Raw genomic sequence first — 19401 nt, 5'->3', positions numbered from 1 at the left:
ACCTGCCTTGGCCTCCCAAAGTGCTGGATTACAGGCGTGAGCCACTGCACCCAGCTGCTCACTAGCTTATTTCTGCAAGTGAGGTTAAATTACTATTTCAGTGATATCTATCAGAAGAAACTGTGACAACAGCACCACTAGCTATGACTTGCCTCAAGAGAGATGGTGTGTTTTCTGCAACGTGTGAGTTTTGCCTAGACCCAAGTAATGACAAGGGACTGAAAGATAATGGCTAACATATAGTAAATACTTAGTTGTCAAACACTATTCTAAGGGCTTTGCAGGTGTGAGGTCATTTAAGCCTTGGAGCAATCCTCTGAGTAGATCCTATGACAGAAGAAGAAACTGGAAACAAAGTAAGTAATTTACTCTAGTTGTATCTAGTGGCTGAATACTGATAGGGCCACTATCAAATGCAGGCAGTCTGATTCCAGAGTTAAAAAAAAATGACTAAATTATTGGCCTTGGTATTTTGCTACTTTCTTAAACATATCTCTGAAACTTTTTTTCAACTATTAGAAATATCAAATGTAGGCTGGGCGCAGGGCTTACGCTTGTAATACCAGCACTTTGGGAGGACGAGGAGGGAGGATCACCTGAGATCAGGAGTTTGAGACCAGCCTGGCCAACATGGTGAAACCCCGTCTCTGCTAAAAAATACAAAAATTAGCTGGGTGTGGTGGAGTGGGCCAGTAATCTCCAGCTAATCGGGAAGCTGAGGCAGGAGAATCGCGTGAACCCCGGAGGCAGAGGTTGCAGTAAGCTCAGATTGTGCCAGTGTACTCCAGCCTGAGCAACAGAGCTAGACTCTGTCTCAAAAAAAAAAAAAAAAAAGGAAAGAGAAAGAAAAAAAAAGGCGGGGGGGCTGGTGGTGCAGGGGAACATTTCCATGTTGACAGCTGCTCTGCCTCAGAACCTTGTAATTATCCATTAGTAGAGCCATCTGGATTACTGCAATAGTTCTCTAACAGGCCTTCTTTCTTTTCCTTGTCCCTCAAAATCTATAATATAGTCTCCCATCAGTGTACCTTTTAAAAATGAGTCAGGTCATATCACTTGTCTGCTCCGATCCCTCCAGTGGGTTTTTAGTGATGGCTTTCTTGTACCACCCTATTAAAAACTTCCATCACTGCTCCTGCTCTGATTTGTTATCCTTTATCTGCTTTATTATCTCCATAGCACTTATCACCTACGTATCATAACACATATTTGACTTGTTTTTTATCTGCTCCCATTGGAAGGCAGGGATCTTTGTTCCCTGCTATTATCTCAGATTCTACAATGGTGCTTGGCACATAGAAAACACTCAATATCAGCAGCGTAAGAGAGGGAAAAATGAAAAAGGAAAAGCACTCAATATATATTTTTGAATAAATGAATTAGTGTGTTTGTTATGGCAATTTATGATAATCAAGGGGTGGGGTACTCATCACTGCTAACAGTTAATTGAGCATTGTCTCAATTAATTGGGTTAATGTCTAAGCTTTCTGCATGTTTCATTTAATACCCACAACCACCTGTGATGTAGTTCCTTATTTTTCCCATTTTACCGAGTAGAAAACTGAGGACTAAAAGCCGATTCCCACAGCACATTTCAGTTGAGTTGGATTTTGTTTCCCTGGGCCCGCCTCTTCATAAAGCGACTGGACTAAGAATACTCTTGACCAGCCCGTAAGAACCTGGCACTTGGGCCGAGAGCGGTGGCTCAAGCCTGTAATCCCAGCACTTTGGGAGGCCGAGGCGGGCGGATCACGAGGTCAGAAGATCGAGACCATCCTGGTTAACACGGTGAAACTCCGTCTCTACTAAAAAAAAATACAAAAATCTAGCCGGGCGAGGTGGCGGGCGCCTGTAGTCCCAGCTACTCAGGAGGCTGAGGCAGGAGAATGGCGTGAACCCGGGAGGCGGAGCTTGCAGTGAGCTGACATCAGGCCACTGCACTCCAGCCTGGGCGACAGAGCAAGACTCCGTCTCAAAAAACAACAACAACAACAAAAAAAAACCTTGGCACTCGTCTCAGTAATCTGAGATAGCAGGGTTTGGCGTCCATAGCAACCATGGCGACAGGACGCGCTCGAGCGAGAACCAAAAAGCGAGAACAGGTACAAGGCCAAACCTTCTACATTCACAGACACCTACCAAATCCCGAGCATGGAACACCAAATTAGAACGCTGACTAGTGCCTGGTAATGTAGAAAATACCCAAGTTAAAACGGTAACAGAGTGACACAGCAGCCATTGAAGATGCTCCACTTAAGGCACCGACAGGCGTCACGTGACGGGTGGGGAACGCCCACCGCCCGGGCCTAGCGCAGCTTCCTCCGCCCACCACGGAAGTGGGGCGGGGATACTAACGCGGCGGACCCGGGTGGACGGAAGTGGCTGTTGGAGGCTTTAAGGTAGCTTTAAATTCGTGCTGTCCTGGGAGTTCGCCCCTTTCGGCTGGAGTCGGGCTTTGCGGCGCCGGATGGCTCTGGACGTGAAGTCTCGGGCAAAGCGTTATGAGAAGCTGGACTTCCTTGGGGAGGGACAGGTGAGGCTCTCTGGAGGGACGGGGAAGGCCCGGAGCGGACAGCCTCGCGCCGCCTCCACCTTTGCCGGTTTTCCCGTGGAGGCCAGAGTTCTGGCTTGGCTGCTTATTCTCTTTGGGGGAAACCTCCCAGACGCACTTGCTGCCCCTTCTTTACATCCTGGGGGTGAATCCCTGAGCGGCCTCTCCTTGCTGAAGAGTAGCCTGGAGCTGGACGGAGACTGACCCGCCACGTTTCCAGCCGCCGCGAGTCAGCTAAGGAACTCTGGGCTCTCTGCTTCGCGAAATGTAAAAATGCAAAAAGGCAAACACAAAAACCCCCATAAACTTACGTTATTCCTATTTTTCTTTCTAGTTTGCCACGGTTTACAAGGCCAGAGATAAGAATACCAACCAAATTGTCGCCATTAAGAAAGTGAGTTATCCTTTTATGTCATGTTTCTTCAAGTCTCCTTGAAGATGTCTGTATTATGAATTGACTGATAGCCATTTTATTAGTCTTGACCATACTCTGATAATGAGTTACTCATGTCATGTTCAGAGACAAAATAATTAGTACTTTGTGTTCCCAAACGGAACTCTAGGGTTGAACCCGTTTTAATTTCTATTGAAATGAAGAAGCTGTATGTTATTTTCACTGCATAAACTCATATTTTGGGGGCAAGTATGCCGATCATTTCGGTCTTCAGAACTATTTGATACCGTGATCTTTCCAGGTCACTGTTTCTGCCACACCTGCATCCACTCAGTGTGTCGTATCTGTAGTTTCTGTGTACAGATTTACCATGAAATACTTTCACTAGCATTAACAACATTGATGTGAAGTCTAAAATGAGTTCAGTAGCTTCTTATATTCATTCAAAAGACTTGGGTCGGCCGGCCGCGGTGGCGCATGCCTGAAATCTCAGCACTTTGGAAGGCCGCGGTGGGCGGATCACTTGAGGTTAAGAGATGGAGACCATCCTGGCCAACATGGTGAAACCCTGTCTCTACTAAAAATACCAAAATTAGCTGGGCGTGGTGGCGCGCACCTGTAGTCCCAGCTACTCGGGAGGCTGAGGCAGGAGAATCGCTTGAAGCTGGGAGGTGGAGGTTGCATTGTGCCGAGATGGCGCCACTGTGCTCCAGCCTCGTGAGGGAGCGAGACTCCATCTTAAAAAATAAAAAAATAAAAATAAAAAGACTTGGGTCATAATTACGTAACTCACGTTCACCTACATTGTTTCATTTAACCTTCAAAACAATCTGTAAAGTGGTTAAAAGTAATCCTATTTTATACTTGAGGTACCTGAGGCTGAGAGATTAGGTGATTTGTCAATATCACACAGCTAGTAATTGCTGAAGCTAGGATTTAAATCCAGGTGTCCTGATGTTGCTTTTGTTACCGTTGCTACTTTGAATCTGCTTCTCCTCCTTCAAAAACCGTAACTCTTTGGAAGTCATTCATATTTAACATTAATTCCCCCCTTTTTTGGTCATCTTCCAGCCTCCAGGCACTCTCTTGCATTCATTTAAAACCTGACTGACTCTTCTCAATTATTCTTGCCATTATTATTGTTGTTATTATTTTTGAGATGGAGTTTCGCTCTTGTCGCCCAGGCTGGAGTGCAACGGTGCGATCTCGGCTCACTGCAACCTCTGCCTCCCGGCTTCAAGCGCTTCTCCTGTCTCAGCCTCTCGAGTAGCTGGGACTACAGGCACCTGCCACTATGCCTGGCTAATTTTTATATTTTTAGTAGAGACAGGGTTTCGCCATGTCGGCCAGGCTGATCTCTAACTTCTGACCTCAGTTGATCCACCCACCTCGGCCTCCCAAAGTGCTGGGATTACAGGTGTGAGCCACCATGCCTGGCCTTTTTTTTTTTTTTTTTTTTTCACTTTTTTACGTTTGTCATGTCCTAGTTTATGTTTTATGATCCACCACTACAGCCTCTCCCTTGTGAAACCCTTAATTCAGAAGAATCTTTCGTCCTCTTTCTTTTGTGGGGGTGAGGGGAGGGCTCTCTCTGTCGCCCAGGTGGAAGTGTTGGAATTCAGTGGCACAGCCATAGCTCACTGCAGCCACGAACTTCTAGACTAAAGTAACCCTCCCACCCCAGCCTTCAAGGTAGCTGGAACTAAGGACACATGTCACCAAGCCTGGCTTAGTCATTTTTTTAATTCTGTCTCTGGTTCGCTATATCATAGCCACACTGACTTTTCTGTCCCTGTACAAATTAAGTTCATTCCAGTCCCAGAATCACAGGGTCATCGCATTTGGTCTGGCTTCTTGGTTGGTATATTTTCCCTCTAGAACATGGCATGGCTGATTCCTTATCCAGGTTTCACTCAAATGTCTCCTCCGTAGAGGCCTTCTTTGTTCATTCCAGCTAAAACAGATATGCCTCCCTCCTTCCCTATGCTTTGCTGTAGTTCTGTCATCGATGTGGCATTTGTCGAAATTTGAAATCCTCCTATCTATGAGTTTATTGTCTGTTTAATTCCATTCACACTGTACCTAGGGCTATGGCTAGTGCATTTGTAGACACTGTTAAAAATGTATTGGCCTTTCGGCTGGGCGCGGTAGCTCATGTTTGTAATACCAGCACTTTGGGAGCTCAAGGCAGGCAGACCACCTGAGGTCAGGAGTTCGAGACCAGCCTGGTCAACATGGTGAAACCCCTGTCTCTACTAAAATACAAAAATTAGCCAGGCATGATACCCCTGCCAGTCTCCTGGCCTCAAGTGATTGTCCTGCCTAGGCCTCCCTAATTGCTGAGATTACACCTGTGAGTCACTATACCTGGCCTATTTCTTGAGGTGTTTCTTTCCCTCAGTTTTAGATGTTGTATATACTTTCTACTATGAACATTGAGGATTTGGTGTTGTAGACCTTATTCCAACACTCATAATTTCTACTCCCATTCATTTGCTAGCATGTGTTTAATTTTATAAAAAGGGAAGGAATCATTAAATAAGCTACTCTGTACTCATTCACCTGTTGTGTCTTGGACTTTAGAAATACTGATTATCTCACTCTTTTAAAAAGATTATGTGGAATTTGTTTCTTAATTTATTTAACCAATCCCCTATTGATGGCCTTTTGGGTTATATCTCATTTTTCAGTGTGTGTCTCAAATCTGTGTATCTCAAAACAATATGTAGTATTGCATACTGTTTTTTTTTTTCCTTTTTCTTTATTTTTGAGACAGCAACTTGCTGTGTGTTTCCCTGGCTGGAGTGTAGTGGCACAATCATAACTCACTGAAGCTTTGACCTCCTGGTCTCAAGCATTCTGTCTGCCTCAGCCTCCCAACCAGCTAGGAGTATAAGTGCATGCCACCATGCCCCACTAAATTTTTCCTTTTTTTGTAAAGACAGGGTCTCACTATGCTGACTAGGCTGGTCTTCAACTCCTGGGCTCAAGTGATCCTTCCACCTTAGTCTCCCAGAGTGCTGAGATTACAGGTGTGAGCCACCGTACTCAGCCAGTATTGCATACTTTAAGCTATATATGTATATTTGGTATATTCTTCTGCACCTTGTTATTTATTTTTATTTTTATTTATTTAGTTTTTGAGATGGGGTCCTGCTCTGTCACACAGGCTGGAATGCAGTAGCGTGATCTTGGCTCACTGCAACCTCCACCTCCCAGGCTCAAGCAGATCTCCTGCCACAGCCTCTCAACTGCTGACCTCAGGTGATCTGCCCATCTCGGCCTCCCAAAGTTCTGGGATTACAGGCGTGAGCCACCACACCCGGCCTGCAACTTGTTATTCTGAGTCAACATTATTTCTGAAATCCTCTGTATCATATGATACATGTAGATCCAATTGATTCATGCTCATTGATTATTAGTTTCCGTTACATGTCTACACTGAAATTTTCTATCCAAACTCCTGTTGATAAACATTTAGGCTGCTGTTTAATGTTTTTCTCTAATACATTCCTTCTCTGGGTAGTCATCTGTGAGTCATCTTGTATGCAGGTTTGAGTTTCTCTAGAGAATGTATCTGTAATTGAAACAAATTATGAATTGTTGCTTCAGAGTATCACAACCATCAGCTTCACCAGATATGGTCAAATTGTTCTCCAGAATGATTGGACCAGTTCACTGTCCCACCACATTCTCAACATCATTTGCATTGTCAGACTTTAAAACATTTGTCAATTACAGAGATTGAAAATGATACGTGCTTATTGTTTCAATTAACATTTCTCTGATTACTGGTAAAGTTCATCATCTTTTCTTACACTTACTGTCTTCTTAGATTTTCTCCTGTTTTTCTGTTGGATTACTTACTTTTTTTTGTCCTATTGATTTATTGGACTTATTCTTATTCATACTTTTTGGTTTTTTTTTTAATAAAGACAAGGTTTCACTTTGTTGTCCAGGCTTGTGTCAAACTCCTGGCCTTAAACAATCCTCCAGCATCAGCCTCCCAAAGAACTGGGATTACAGGTGTGAGCCACAGCAACCAGCCAGAATTCTTTTATGTTCTGGATATTGATCCTTTGTCAGAAATATACATTGCATATATCATCTCCCAGTCTTTTTTTTTTTTTTTTTTTTTTTTTTTTTGAGACGGAGTCTCGCTCTGTCGCCCACGCTGGAGTGCAGTGGCGCAATCTCGGCTCACTGCAAGCTCCGCCTCCCGGGTTCACGCCATTCTCCTGCCTCAGCCTCCCGAGTAGCTGGGACTACAGGCGCCCGCCACTGCGCCCGGCTAATTTTTTCTATTTTTAGTAGAGACGGGGTTTCACCATGGTCTCGATCTCCTGACCTTGTGATCCGCCCGCCTCGGCCTCCCAAAGTGCTGGGATTACAGGCGTGAGCCACCGCGCCCGGCCTCATCTCCCAGTCTTTGGCAAGACTTTTAGTTTATTTATGGTATCTTTGAGGTACTGAAAGTTAAAATTTTAATATGATTGAATTTGTTAATTTTTTTCAAACCTTCAAAGGCTTCCTTTTTATGTGCTTTCCTGTTTCTGGATTACAAAGAATTTTCCTATATTTTCTTCTAAAATTTTTAAAATATTGATTTTAATACTTAGATCTTTATTTCATCAACAAGTTTTTTCTTTGTTGTATGATATGAGGATCCAGTATTTTTTCTCTTTTTTTTTTTTCAATAGAGACAGGGTCTTTCTGTGTTGGCCAGGCTGGTCTTGAATTCCTGGCCTCAAGCCATCCTCCTGCCTCAGCCTCCTAAAGTGCTTGGATTACAGGCATGAGCCACTGTGCCTGGCTAAGATTGAATGTTTTTTCTCCAGTTGTCCCAGTACTATTAATAGTCTGTCATTTTCCTAATGAGTTGTAATGCCAAATTCTCCCCATACCCTTGCCATACCAAGTTCCAGTATTGGAACTTGGGTCCAATTTCTGGGCACACTATTCTGTTCCGGTGGTGGGTTTATTTTTTGTTTTGTTATGTTTTTCCCATTGCTGCTGAAATACTACAGTGTCTTTAATAAGTCTTAAAATCTGTTAACTCCCATACACCCCTTTTTTCTTCTTCAGAATTGTTTTGGCTACTCTATGAGACAATTGGGAAATCTGAATCAGGAAAATTTGAATAGGAACTAGATATTAGATGCTACTGTAGCATTATTGTTAATTTTGTTAGGTGTCAAAATGGCATAGTTATGTAAGAATGTCCGTATTTTAGAGATGCTTACCTAAGTATATTGGAGTGAAATGACATGAAGTCTGGGGTTTTAAAATACTTTAGCCAACAAAAAGGAGAGGTTGGGTGAATGAAGTAAGTGTGGCAAAATATTGGTCACTGTTGAATCTGGGTGATGGAGTAGAGGGTTTTATGAAATTACTTGTTTTTTATTATGTGTGGAAAATGTAAGAATTTTAAAATCAACTGTTCTTAGCTCCTTCCTTTTCTTTCTTTCTTTTTTTTTTTTTTTGTTTGAGACGGAGTCGCCCTCTGTTGCCAGGCTGGAGTGCAATGGTGCAATCTTGGCTCTCTGCAACCTCTGCCTCCCAGGTCCAAGCAATTCTCCTGCCTTAGCCTTCCGAGTAGCTGCAGACACGTGCCACCATGCCCAGCTAATTTTTTGTATTTTTAGTAGAGACAGGGTTTCACCATGTTGGCCAGGATGGTCTGTATCTCCTGACCTCAAGTGATCTGCCCTCCTCGGCCTCCCAGAGTGCTTGGATTACAGATATGAGCCGCTGTGCCTGGCCTCTTTTTTATTTTTGAGTAGTACTCCTTGTGTGCATGTACCACATTTTCTTTATTCATTCATTTGTTTGATGGACACATAGATTGCCTCTAAATCTTGGCTATTGTGAATAGTGCTGCAATAAACATGGGAGTTAAGATATCTCTTGGACATACTGAATCCATTGGCATATATCCATAGTAATGGAATTGCTGGATCATATGATAGCTCTATTTTTAGTTTTTTTGAGGAACCTCTAAACTGTCCTCCATAGCGGTTAGACTAATTTACATTCCCACCAACAGTGTACCTAGGGTTCCCTTTTCTCCACATCCTCACCAGGATTCATCCTTATCTTTTGGATAAAAGCCATTTAAACTTAGGTGAGATGATCTCTCATTGTAGGTTTTGTTGTTTTTGTTTTTGAGACAGTCTCACTCTGTCACCCAGGCTGGAGTTCAGTGGCACGATCTCGGCTTACTGCAACCTCCGCCTCCCGGGTTCAAACAATTCTCCTGCCTCAGCCTCCTGAGTAGCTGGGGTTACAGGTGCACACCACACCACCGCACCCGGCTAATTTTTGTGTTTTTAGTGGAGACGTGGTTTCACCATGTTGGCCAGGCTGGTTTCGAACTCCTGACCATGTGATCCGCCTGCCTCAGCCTCCCAAAGTGCTGGGATTACAGACATGAGCCAGCGGCCCCAGCCCTCATTGTAGTTTTCATTTGTGTTTTTCTGATGCTCAGTGATGTTGAGCACCTTTTCATATGCTGTTTGCCATCTGTATGTCTTCTTTTGAGAGATATCTATTCAGATCTTTTGCCCATTTTTAAATTGGATTATTATATTTTTTTCATATAGAGTTGTTTGAGCTCCTTATATATTCTGGATATTAATCCCTTATCAGATAGATAGTTTGCAAATATTTTCTGTCATTCTGTGGGTTTTCTCTTCACTGTGTTGTTTCCTTTTTTCTGCAGAAACATCTTAACTTGATGTGATCCCATTGTCCACTTTTGCATTGGTTGCCTGTGCTTGTGGGGTATTACTCAAGAACTCTGTCCAGCTCAATGTCCTGGAGAGGTTTTCCAGTGTTTTCTTTTAGTAATTTCATAGTTTGAAGTCTTCAATTTAAGTCTTTAATCCATTTTGATTTGATTTTTGTATATGATGAGAGATATGGGTCTAGTTTCATTCTTCTGCAGATGGATATCCAGTTTTCCCAGCACCACTTAATTTATTTTGTTTGCAGCAAAGAAAGAGTTTAATTGTCACAGGGCCAACAAAGTGTGGAAGACAGTAGATAATTCTCAAATCTGCCTCCCTGAGAATTCGGAGGCGAGGGTTTTTCAAAGGTAGTTTGGTAGGCAGTGGGCTAGGGAATGGGGAATGCTGATGGGTTGGGTCTTGGATAAAATCGTAGGGAGTTGCCCTGTCTTCTTGCCCTGACTCAGTTCCTGAGTAGGGGTCACAGAACCGGTTGAGTCAGTTTCTTCATACGGGCTCCTGGTCCAAGTGGCACCAATTGGTCCATCAAAATGCAAGGTCTGAAAGATACCCCAACTACCAGTTTTATGTTTTACGATAGTGATGTTATCTATAGGAGCAATTGTGGAGGTTACAAAATTCTTGTTACCTTTGGCTACATAACTCCTAAACAATAATTTTAACCTCGTGTAATTTTACAAAGATGCTTTTAGTCTCTAGCAAGGAGTGGGTTAATTTTGGGAAAGGACTGTTATCATCTTTGTTTCACAGTTAAACTCTACACTGAATTTCTCCCATAGTTAGCATTGCCAACACTCAGGAATAAGCAAAAAGCTTGTGAGGTTAAAAGCAAAGATAGGGCCAGGCGCAGTGGCTCACGTCTGTAATCCCAGCACTTTGGGAGGCTGAGGCAGGTGGATCACCTGAGGTCGGGAGTTCCAGACCAGCTTGACCAACATGGAGAAACCCCGTCTCTACTAAAAATACAAAATTAGCCTGGCGTGGTGGCGCATGCCTGTAATTCCAGCTACTTGGGAGGCTGAGGCAGGAGAATTGCTTGAACCCAGGAGGCGGAGGTTGCAGTAAGCTGAGCTTGCACCTTTGCACTCCAGCCTGGGCAACAAGAGCAAAAACTCTGTCTAAAAAAAAAAAGCAAAGATGGAGTCAGCTATGTCAGGTTTTGCTCACTGTTGTAGTTTTTGCAAAGGTGATTTCAAAAATATGCCTCTTTGGCATGTTGATTATTGTGAGCTGGTTATCCTGAGAAACTGCAGATACGGGAGTAGGTCTGAAAAGCTGCCCTTTTTTAACGGAAGTGTACGTTTGTAAAGGAGTATCTCTTTGACAGGGCGTCTCCTTCTCTGCACCAGGAAGAGAAGAAAGACTAAATCTCTAGAGACTATGAATGCAGAAGGCATCAACTTAAATCTGTACAGCAAACCTAACCTCTGCTTAAGGCACAGCACCATTTATTGAAGAAAATGTCTTTGCCTCATTGTATGTTGTTGGCACCATTGTTGAAAATGAGTTTGCTGTAGATGTATGGATTTTTTTCTGGGTTCTCTATTCTGTTCCACTGGTCTGTGTGTGTGTTATTATGCCAATACCATGCTGTTTTGGTTATTATAGCTTTGTTGTATGAAGTCAGGTAATGCGATTCCTCCCTTTTGTTCTTTTTTCTTAGGATAACTTTGGCTATTCTGGGTCTTTGTGGTTCTACACAAATTTTAGGATTGTTTTTCCTATTTCCATGAGGAATATCATTGGTATATTGACAGACATTACATTGAATCTCTAGATTGCTTTAGGTTGTATGGGCATTTTAACAATATTGATTCTTCCAACCCATGAATATGAATTATCTCTCCATTTTTTTGGTGTGTTGTCTTCAGTGTCTTTCACCAATGATGGTTTTTTGTTTTGTTTTGTTTTGTTTTCCTGCCACAGAGTCTCGCACTGTTGCCTAGGCTATAGTGCAATGGTATGATCTCAGCTCACTGCAACCTCCGCCCCCCGGGTTCACACCATTCTCCTGCCTCAGCCTCCTGAGTAGATGGGATTACAGGCGCCCTCCACCACACCCAGCTAATTTTTTGTATTTTTAGTAGAGATAGGGTTTCAGTATGTTGGCCAGACTAGTCTCAAACTCCTGACCTCATGATCCACCCGCTTTGGCCTCCCAAAGTGCTGGGATTACAGGTGAGAGCCACCGCACCTGGCCAATAGTTTTTATTTTAGAGAACTTTCACTTAATTTGGTTAATTCCTAGATATTTAATTTTATTTGTAGCTGTTGTGAAGGGGACTACTTTCTTGATTTCTTTTTCAGATTGTTCACTGTGGGCATATAGCAGGGTTATTGATTTTTGTATGTTGATTTTTGTATGCTGCAACTTTTGTGAATTATCAGTTCTAGTCATTTTTTGGTGGAGTCTTTAGGTTTTCCCAAATATGAGATCATATCGTCTGCAAACAAGAAGAATTTGACTTCTTCCTTTCCAATTTGAATGCCCGTTATTTCTTTCTCTTGTCTGCTTGCTCTAGCTAGGACTTCCAGTACTATATTGAATAACAGTGGTGAAAGTGGGCATCCTTGGTGTGCTCCAGCTCTTAAAGGAAATCCAATTTTTCCCCATTCAGTATACTGGCTGTAGGTCTGTAGTATACGGCTTTTATTATGTTGAGGTATGTTTTCTATACCCAGTTTTTTAAGAGTTTTTATCATGAAGTGATGTTGGATTTTATCAAATGCTTTTTCAGCATCAATTGAAATGATTATATAGTTTCTGTCGTTCATTTGTTGATATGATATATCACTTCGATTGATTAGCATATGTTGAACCATCCTTGCATCCCCAGGATAAATCCTACTTGGTCATGATGAATGATCTTTTTATGTATTGTTGAATTCAGTTTGCTAGTATTTTTTTGAGGATTTTTACATCAATGTACATTAGGGATATTGGCCTGTAGTTTTCTTATTTTGATGTGTCTTTGTCTGATTTTGGTATCAGGGTAGTACTGGCCCCATAGAATGAGTTTGGAAGTTATTTACTACTTCTCTGTTTTTTGGAATAGTTTGAGTAGTATTGGTATTAGCCCCTTCCCCTCCTCCCCCTCCCCTTCCCCTCCCTTCCCTTTTCCCTTCCCCTCTCCTTCCCCTCCCCTCCCCTCCCCTCCCCTCTTGTCTTTTTTTTTTTGTCTCGCTCTATTGCCCACCCAGGCCTGGAGTGCAGTGGCGTGATCTCAGCTCATTGCAACCTCCACCTCCTGGGTTCAAGTGATTCTCCTGCCTCAGCCTCCCAAGTTGCTGGGATTACAGGCATGCACCACCACGCCTGGCTACTTTTTATATTTTTAGTAGAGATGGGGTTTCACCATGTTGCCCAGACTGGTCTCGAACTCCTGACCTCAAGTGATCTGCCTGCCTCGGCCTCCCAAAGTGCTGGGATAACCACTGTGTCCAGCCTAGCCCTTCTTCAAATGTTTGGTAAAATTTAGCATTGAAGCCATCAGGTCTTGGGCTTTTTGCTGGGAGATTTTTTATTATGGCGTCAATCTCATTACTTGTTAATGGCCTGTTTAGGTTTTCAGTTTCTTCATGGTTCAATCTTGGTAGGTTGTATGTGTCTAGGAATGTATCTATTTCTTCTAGGTTTTCCAGTTTCTTGGTGTATAGTTACTCATAGTAGCCACTAATGATCCTTTGAATTTCTGCGGTATTGGTTGTAATGTCCCCTTTTTTCACATCTGATTTTATTTATTTGCATCTTTTCTCCTTTTCTTTTAGTGTAAAGGTTGGGTAAGGTTTTTAGTGGCCAGGGTTTTAATTGGGACTGGTCATGCAGGCATTTTCTGCCTAGCATGTACCAAAAATCCATACTCAAATCATGGTGGAAGGTGAAAGGGAAGCAAGGCACCTCTTCTTATGGTGGCAGGAGTGATTTTTTTTTTTCCTAGAGCAGGAGTGGAAGTTTGTTTGTTTGTTTGTTTATTTTTTGAGATGGAGTCTCACTCTGTCGCCGGGCTGTAGTGCAGTGGCGTGATCTCGGCTCACTGCAAACTCCACCTCCCAGGTTCAAGTGAGTCTCCTGCCTCAGCCTCCTGAGTAGCTGGGATTACAGGCGCGCACCACCAGGCCCGGCTAACTTTTGTATTTTTAGTAGAGATGGGGTTTCACCATGTTGGCCAGGATGGTCTCGAACTCCTGACCTCATTATCTCCCTGCCTTGGCCTTCCAAAGTGCTGGGGTTACAGGTGTGAGCCAGTGTGCCCAGCTGGAAGTTTATTAAAAAGCTTTAAAGTAGGAAAGAAACGAAAGTGCGCTTGGGAGAGATCCAAGTGGGCAACTTGAAGAACATGTGTCCAATTTTGATGGTCTTTTCAAAACACCAACTTGTTATTTTGTTGATCTTTTGTATATTTTTTTGTTTCAATTTCATTTATTTCTGCTCTGATTGTTATTATTGTCTTCTAACTTTGGGATTGGTTTGCTCTTGCTTTTTTAGTTCTTTGAGATGCATCATTGTTTATTTGGAGGTTTTTTTTTTTTTTTCCATGTAGGCAGTTATAACTATAAACTTTCCTCTGAGTACTGCTTTCCCTGTATCCCAAGGTTTTGGTATGCTGTGTTTCCATTATCATTTCTTTCAAGAAATTTTTCAATTTTCTTCTTCATCTATTCATTGACCCACTGGTCATTCAGGAGTGCATTGCTTAATTTTCATGTACTACATAGTTTCTAAAATTCCTCTTGTTATTGATTTCTGGTTTTATCCCATTGTGGTCAGAAAAGATACTTGAATCAGATTTCGGTTTTTTGCAATGTTTTAAGATTTGTTTTGTGGCCTAACATATGGTCTGTCCTTGAGAATCATTCATTTGCTGAGGAGAAGAATGTTTAATCTGCAACCATTGGATGACATTCTCTATAAATATCTATTAGGTCCATGTGGTCTGTGGTGTGGATTAAGTCCAGTGTGTCTTTGTTGATTTTCTGCATTGATCTGTCCAGTAGTGAAAGTGGGGTGTTGAAGCCTCCAGCTATTATTATATGGGGTTTGCCTCTCTCTTTGATGCTAAAAATATTTTATATATCTGAGTGCCGCATTGTTGGATGCATATATTCAATTTTTATATTCTCTTACTGAATTGACACCTTTATCATTATATAGTTACTTTGTCTCATTTTATAGTTTTTGCTTGAAATCTGTTTTATTTAATATAACTACTCCTGTTCTTTTTTGGTTTCCATTGGCAGTGAATATCTTTTTCCATCTCTTTTTTTCTTTTTTTTTTTTTTTTGAGACGGAGTCTCGTTCTGTCGCCCAGGCTGGAGGGCAGTGGCGTGATCTCCTCTCACTCCTCTCACTGCTCCGCCTCCCGGGTTCCCGCCATTCTCCTGCCTCAGCCTCCCGAGTAGCTGGGACTACAGGTGCCGCCACCACGCCCGGCTAATTTTTTGTATTTTTAGTAGAGACGGGGTTTCACCGTGTTAGCCAGGATGGTCTCGATCTCCTGACCTTGTGATCCACCCGTCTTGGCCTCCCAAAGTGCTGGGATTACAGGCATGAGCCACCGCACCTGGCCTTATTTTCAGTCTGTGTGTGTCTTTATAGTTAAAGTGCTTCTTGTAGGCAACAGATCATTAGGGCTGCTTCTTTTTTTTTTTTTTTTTTTTTTTAAATCCATTCAGTCACTCTGTGCTTTTTGATTGAAAAGTTTAGCCCATTTATATTTAGTGATATTATTGATAAGTAAGAACTTTTATTCCTACCATTTTGTTATTTGTTTTCTGATTGTTTTATGGTCTTTTCTTCCTTCTTTCCTTCCTTCCTGTCTTCCTAGTAGTAAAGGTGATTTTCTCTGGTGGCACGTTTTAATTTCTTAATTTTTATTTTTTGTGTATCTATTGTATGTTTTTAGAGTCGAGGTTACATTAGGCTTGCAAATAATATAACCCATTATTTTAAACTGATGACAACACTGATTACATAAACCAACAAGCAAAAATAAAACTAATAAAAACTCTACATTTTAACTTTGTCTCCCCACTTTGTTGTACTATGTCTTGAACAATTGTTATTGTTTTTGATTGTTTCATGTTTTTATCTTTCTGCTAGATATGAATAGTTTACATACTGCAATTACAGTGTTATAATACTATGTGTTTTTCTGTGTACTTACTATTACCAGTGAGTTTTGTACCTTTAGATGATTTCATATTGCTCATTAACTCTTTTCTTTCTGATTGAAGAACTCCCTTTAGCATTTCTTGTAGGACAGGTCTGGTATTTATGAAATTCCTCAGCTTTTGTTTGTCTGGGAAAGTCTTTATTTCTCCTTCCTGTTTGAAGGATATTTTTGCTGAATATGCTATTCTAGGTTGAAAGTTATTTTCTTTCAGCACTTTAAATATATTCTGATACTCTCTCCTATCCTGTAAAGTTTCTACTGAAAAGTCTGCTGCCAAACATATTGGGGACTCTTTTCTCTTCTTGCTGCTTTTAGGATTCTTTCTTTTTTTTTTCTTTTTCTTTCTTTTTTTTTTTTTTTTTTTTTTTTTTTTGAGACAGAGTTTCGCTCTTGTTGCCCAGGCTGGAGTGCAATGGTGCGATCTTGGCTCACCATATCCTCCTCCTCCCGGGTTCAAGCGATTCTCCTGCCTCAGCCTTCCCGAGTAGCTGGGATTACAGGCATGTGCCACCACACCCGGCTCATTTTGTATTTTTAGTAGAGACAGGGTTTCTCCATGTTGGTCAGGCTGGTCTCGACTTCTTGACCTCAGGTGACCCACCCTCAGTCTCCCAAAGTGCTCAATTACAGGCGTGAGCCACCGTGCCTGGCCTAGGGTCCTTTCTTATTCCTTGACTTTGAGAGTTTGATTATTAAATGTGTTGAGGTAGTCTTCTTTGGGTTAAACCTGCTTGGTATTCTGCAACCTTTTTTTTTTTTTTTTTTTTTGGAGATGGAGTCTCATTTTTCTTGCCCAGGCTGGAATGCAGTGGCACAGTCTTGGCTCACTGCAACATCTGTCTCCCGGGTTCAAGCAATTCTCCTGCCTTAGCCTCCTTAGTAGCTGGGATTACCGGCGTGAGCCACCATCCCCAGCCCCATGTTCCATAACTTTCTTGTACTTGAATATTGGTACCTACTTCTGTGTCTCGGAAGTTTCCTGTTACCCCTTGAATTAACTTTCTACCTTGCCTCTCCTCTCTACCTCCTTTTTAAGGCCAAAAACGCTTAGATTTGCCCTTTCGAGCCTGTCTTCTAGATCTTGTAGGCATGCCTCATTTCTTTTTTATTTTTTTTTCTTTTGTCTCCTCTGTTTTCAAATATCCTGTTTTCAAGCTCATTAATTCTGCCTTCTGCTTTATCAGTTCTGCTATTAAAAGGCTGATGCGGCTGGACACAGTAGCTTATGCATGTAATCCCAGCACTTTGGGAGGCCGAGGTGGGTGGATCACTTGAGCTCAGGAGTTTGAGACCAGCTGGGCGACATGGTGAAACCCCATCTCTACAGAATATAGAAAAATTAGCTTGACATGGTGGTTTGTGCCTGTGGTCCCAGCTTCTTGGGGGGTCTGAGGGGAGAGGATGGCTTTAGCCTGGGAGACAGAGGTTGCAGTGAGCCGAGATTGCACCACTGCATTCCAGCTTGGGTGACAGAGTGACAGAACAAGACTCTTTTTAAAAAAAGGAAAAATAAAGGGTTGGGCATAGTGGCTGACACCAGTAATCCCAGCACTTTGGGAGGCTGAGGCGGGTGGATCACTTTAGGTCAGGAGTTCGAGACCACCCTGAACATGGTGAAGTCTCGTCTCTACTAAAAATACACAATTAGCTGGGTGTGGTGGTGCATGCCTGTAATTCCAGCTACTTGGGAGGCTTAGGCAGGAGAATTGCTTGAACTCAGGAGGCAGAGGTTGCAATGAGCTGAGATTGTGCCAGTGCACTATAGCCTGGGCAACAAGAGCGAAACTCCGTCTCCAATAAACAAAGACTGATGCATTCTTGAGTATGTCAGTTGCATCTTTCCACTCCAGAATTTCTGCTTAATTCTTTTTAGTTATTTCAAGTATTTGTTGAACTTACCTGATAGGATTCTGAATTCCTTCTCGGTGTTATCTTGAATTTCTTTCAGTTTTCTGAAAACAGCTATTTCGAATTCTCTAACTGAAAGGTCACATATCTTTCTCTGCAGGATTGACCCCTAGTGCCTAATTTAGTTCATTTGGTGAGGGTATGTATTCCTGGATGGCTTTAATGCTTGTGAGTGTTCACTGCCATCTGTATGTTGAAGAGTCAGGTATTTATTATAGTCTTCACAGTCTGGACTTGTTTGTACCATTCTTATTGGAAGGCATTCCAAGTATTCAAAGGGAATAGAGTGTTGCGATCTATGTCATTGGTCACTGTAACCATATCTGCATTAGGGGGTACCCCAAACCCAGTAATGCTGTAGTTTTTCTAGACTCATAGAGGTACTATCTTGGTGGTCTTGGATAAGGTCCAGAATTCTCTGTATTACCATTCTTTCTTCCCCTTTCCTCAGGTGGAGGAGTTGCTCCTATGTCCACCAGCACCACAGGCCCATGGGGGAGGGAGTATTGCCAGGGTACCACCAATGTTCACTTAAGGCCCAGGGCTCCTCAGTCAGCTTACGCTGCATGCTGCCAGGCCTGGGACTCACCTTCAGGGTAGTGGGTTCCCCTATGTTCCAGGGGTAGGTCCAGAAATGCCATCCAAGAGCCAAGGCCTGGATTCATGGACCCCAATAGCCCACCTGGTACTCTTCCCCAGTACAACCAAGCTGGTCCCTAAGCTGCAAGACAGAATCCCCTTTACTCTTCCCTCTCCTTTTCTCAAACAGGAGTCTCTCCTGGTAGCCACTACAGCTGTGAATATGCTGTGTCATACCTGAAGGCAATATGTCTCAGAGTTTCACCTGAGGCCCATGGTGAGGCCCTGGCTACCACTGCTGATTATTCAGGGCTCAGGGGCTCTATAGTGAGCAAATCATGAATCCTAAATGGACTACTTTAAATAAGAAATTCTGTGTTGCTTTTTTGTTGGTTAGAAGTAGGATCTCCTGTTCTGTTGCCCAGACTGGAGTGCAGTGATGCAAATATAACTCACTGCAGCCTCGAACTCCTGAGCTCAAGCATTCCTTCTACTTCAGCCTCCCAAGTGGATGGGACTACAGGCACATGCCACCGTGCCCCAATAACTTTTTAAATTTTTCTGTAGTGACAGAGTCTTGCTTTGTTGCCCAGACTGATCTTTAACTCCTGTACTCAAGCGATCCTCCTACCCAGGCCTCCCAAAATACTGAGATTACAGGCATGAGCCACCTGTATGTTTGTTTGTTTGTTTGTTTGTTTGAGACAGTCTCTCTCTGTTGCCTAGGCTGGAGTACAGCAGTGTGATCATGGCTCACTGTAGCCTGCCTCAGTGTCCTGAGTACTTGGGACTATAGGTGTGTGCCACCACTCCTGGATAATTTTTAAAAATGTTTATTAGTCACTAGGTCTTGCTGTGTTGCCCAGGCTGGTCTTAAGCTCCTGGGATCAAGTGATCCTTCCACCTTGGCCCATCAAAGTGTTGGAATTTACAAATGTGAGCCACCATGCCCCGCCAGTCTTTTATTGATTACTGACATTTTTTTTTAAAAAAACAGAGAATGTTCTTTACTCAGGTAATTTATTTTGTGTAAGACTAAACCTGTTC

The 19401-nt window shown here is 42.5% G+C and overlaps 1 protein-coding gene across 6 annotated transcripts in view; it reads left to right on the top strand.

Annotated features, from left to right (window-relative positions):
* Positions 1 to 2285: 2285 nt before the first annotated feature.
* CDK7 (cyclin dependent kinase 7) overlaps positions 2286 to 19401 on the top strand; it is a 46888-nt gene continuing 29772 nt past the window's right edge. Inside the window, exons 1-2 of one of the 6 annotated variants that reach the window (XM_073014716.1) lie at positions 2286 to 2399; positions 2886 to 2945. Coding sequence is in view for 4 of the 6 variants with exons in the window: in XM_007974673.3 (XP_007972864.2) it covers positions 2468 to 2533; positions 2886 to 2945 (126 nt within the window). In the remaining 2 variants the exon portion in view is untranslated. Of the gene's footprint in view, positions 2534 to 2885; positions 2946 to 19401 lie in introns of all 6 variants that reach the window. The other 5 variants (XM_007974673.3, XM_073014715.1, XM_007974685.3 and 2 more) reach the window with 5 other exon arrangements.

Source organism: Chlorocebus sabaeus, chromosome 4 (genome assembly GCF_047675955.1).
Source record: "Chlorocebus sabaeus isolate Y175 chromosome 4, mChlSab1.0.hap1, whole genome shotgun sequence".
NCBI classification, from domain to species: Eukaryota; Metazoa; Chordata; class Mammalia; order Primates; family Cercopithecidae; genus Chlorocebus; species Chlorocebus sabaeus.
The sequence above is the reverse complement of the archived record's forward strand: the minus strand, read 5'-3'. Positions and strand labels throughout refer to the sequence as shown.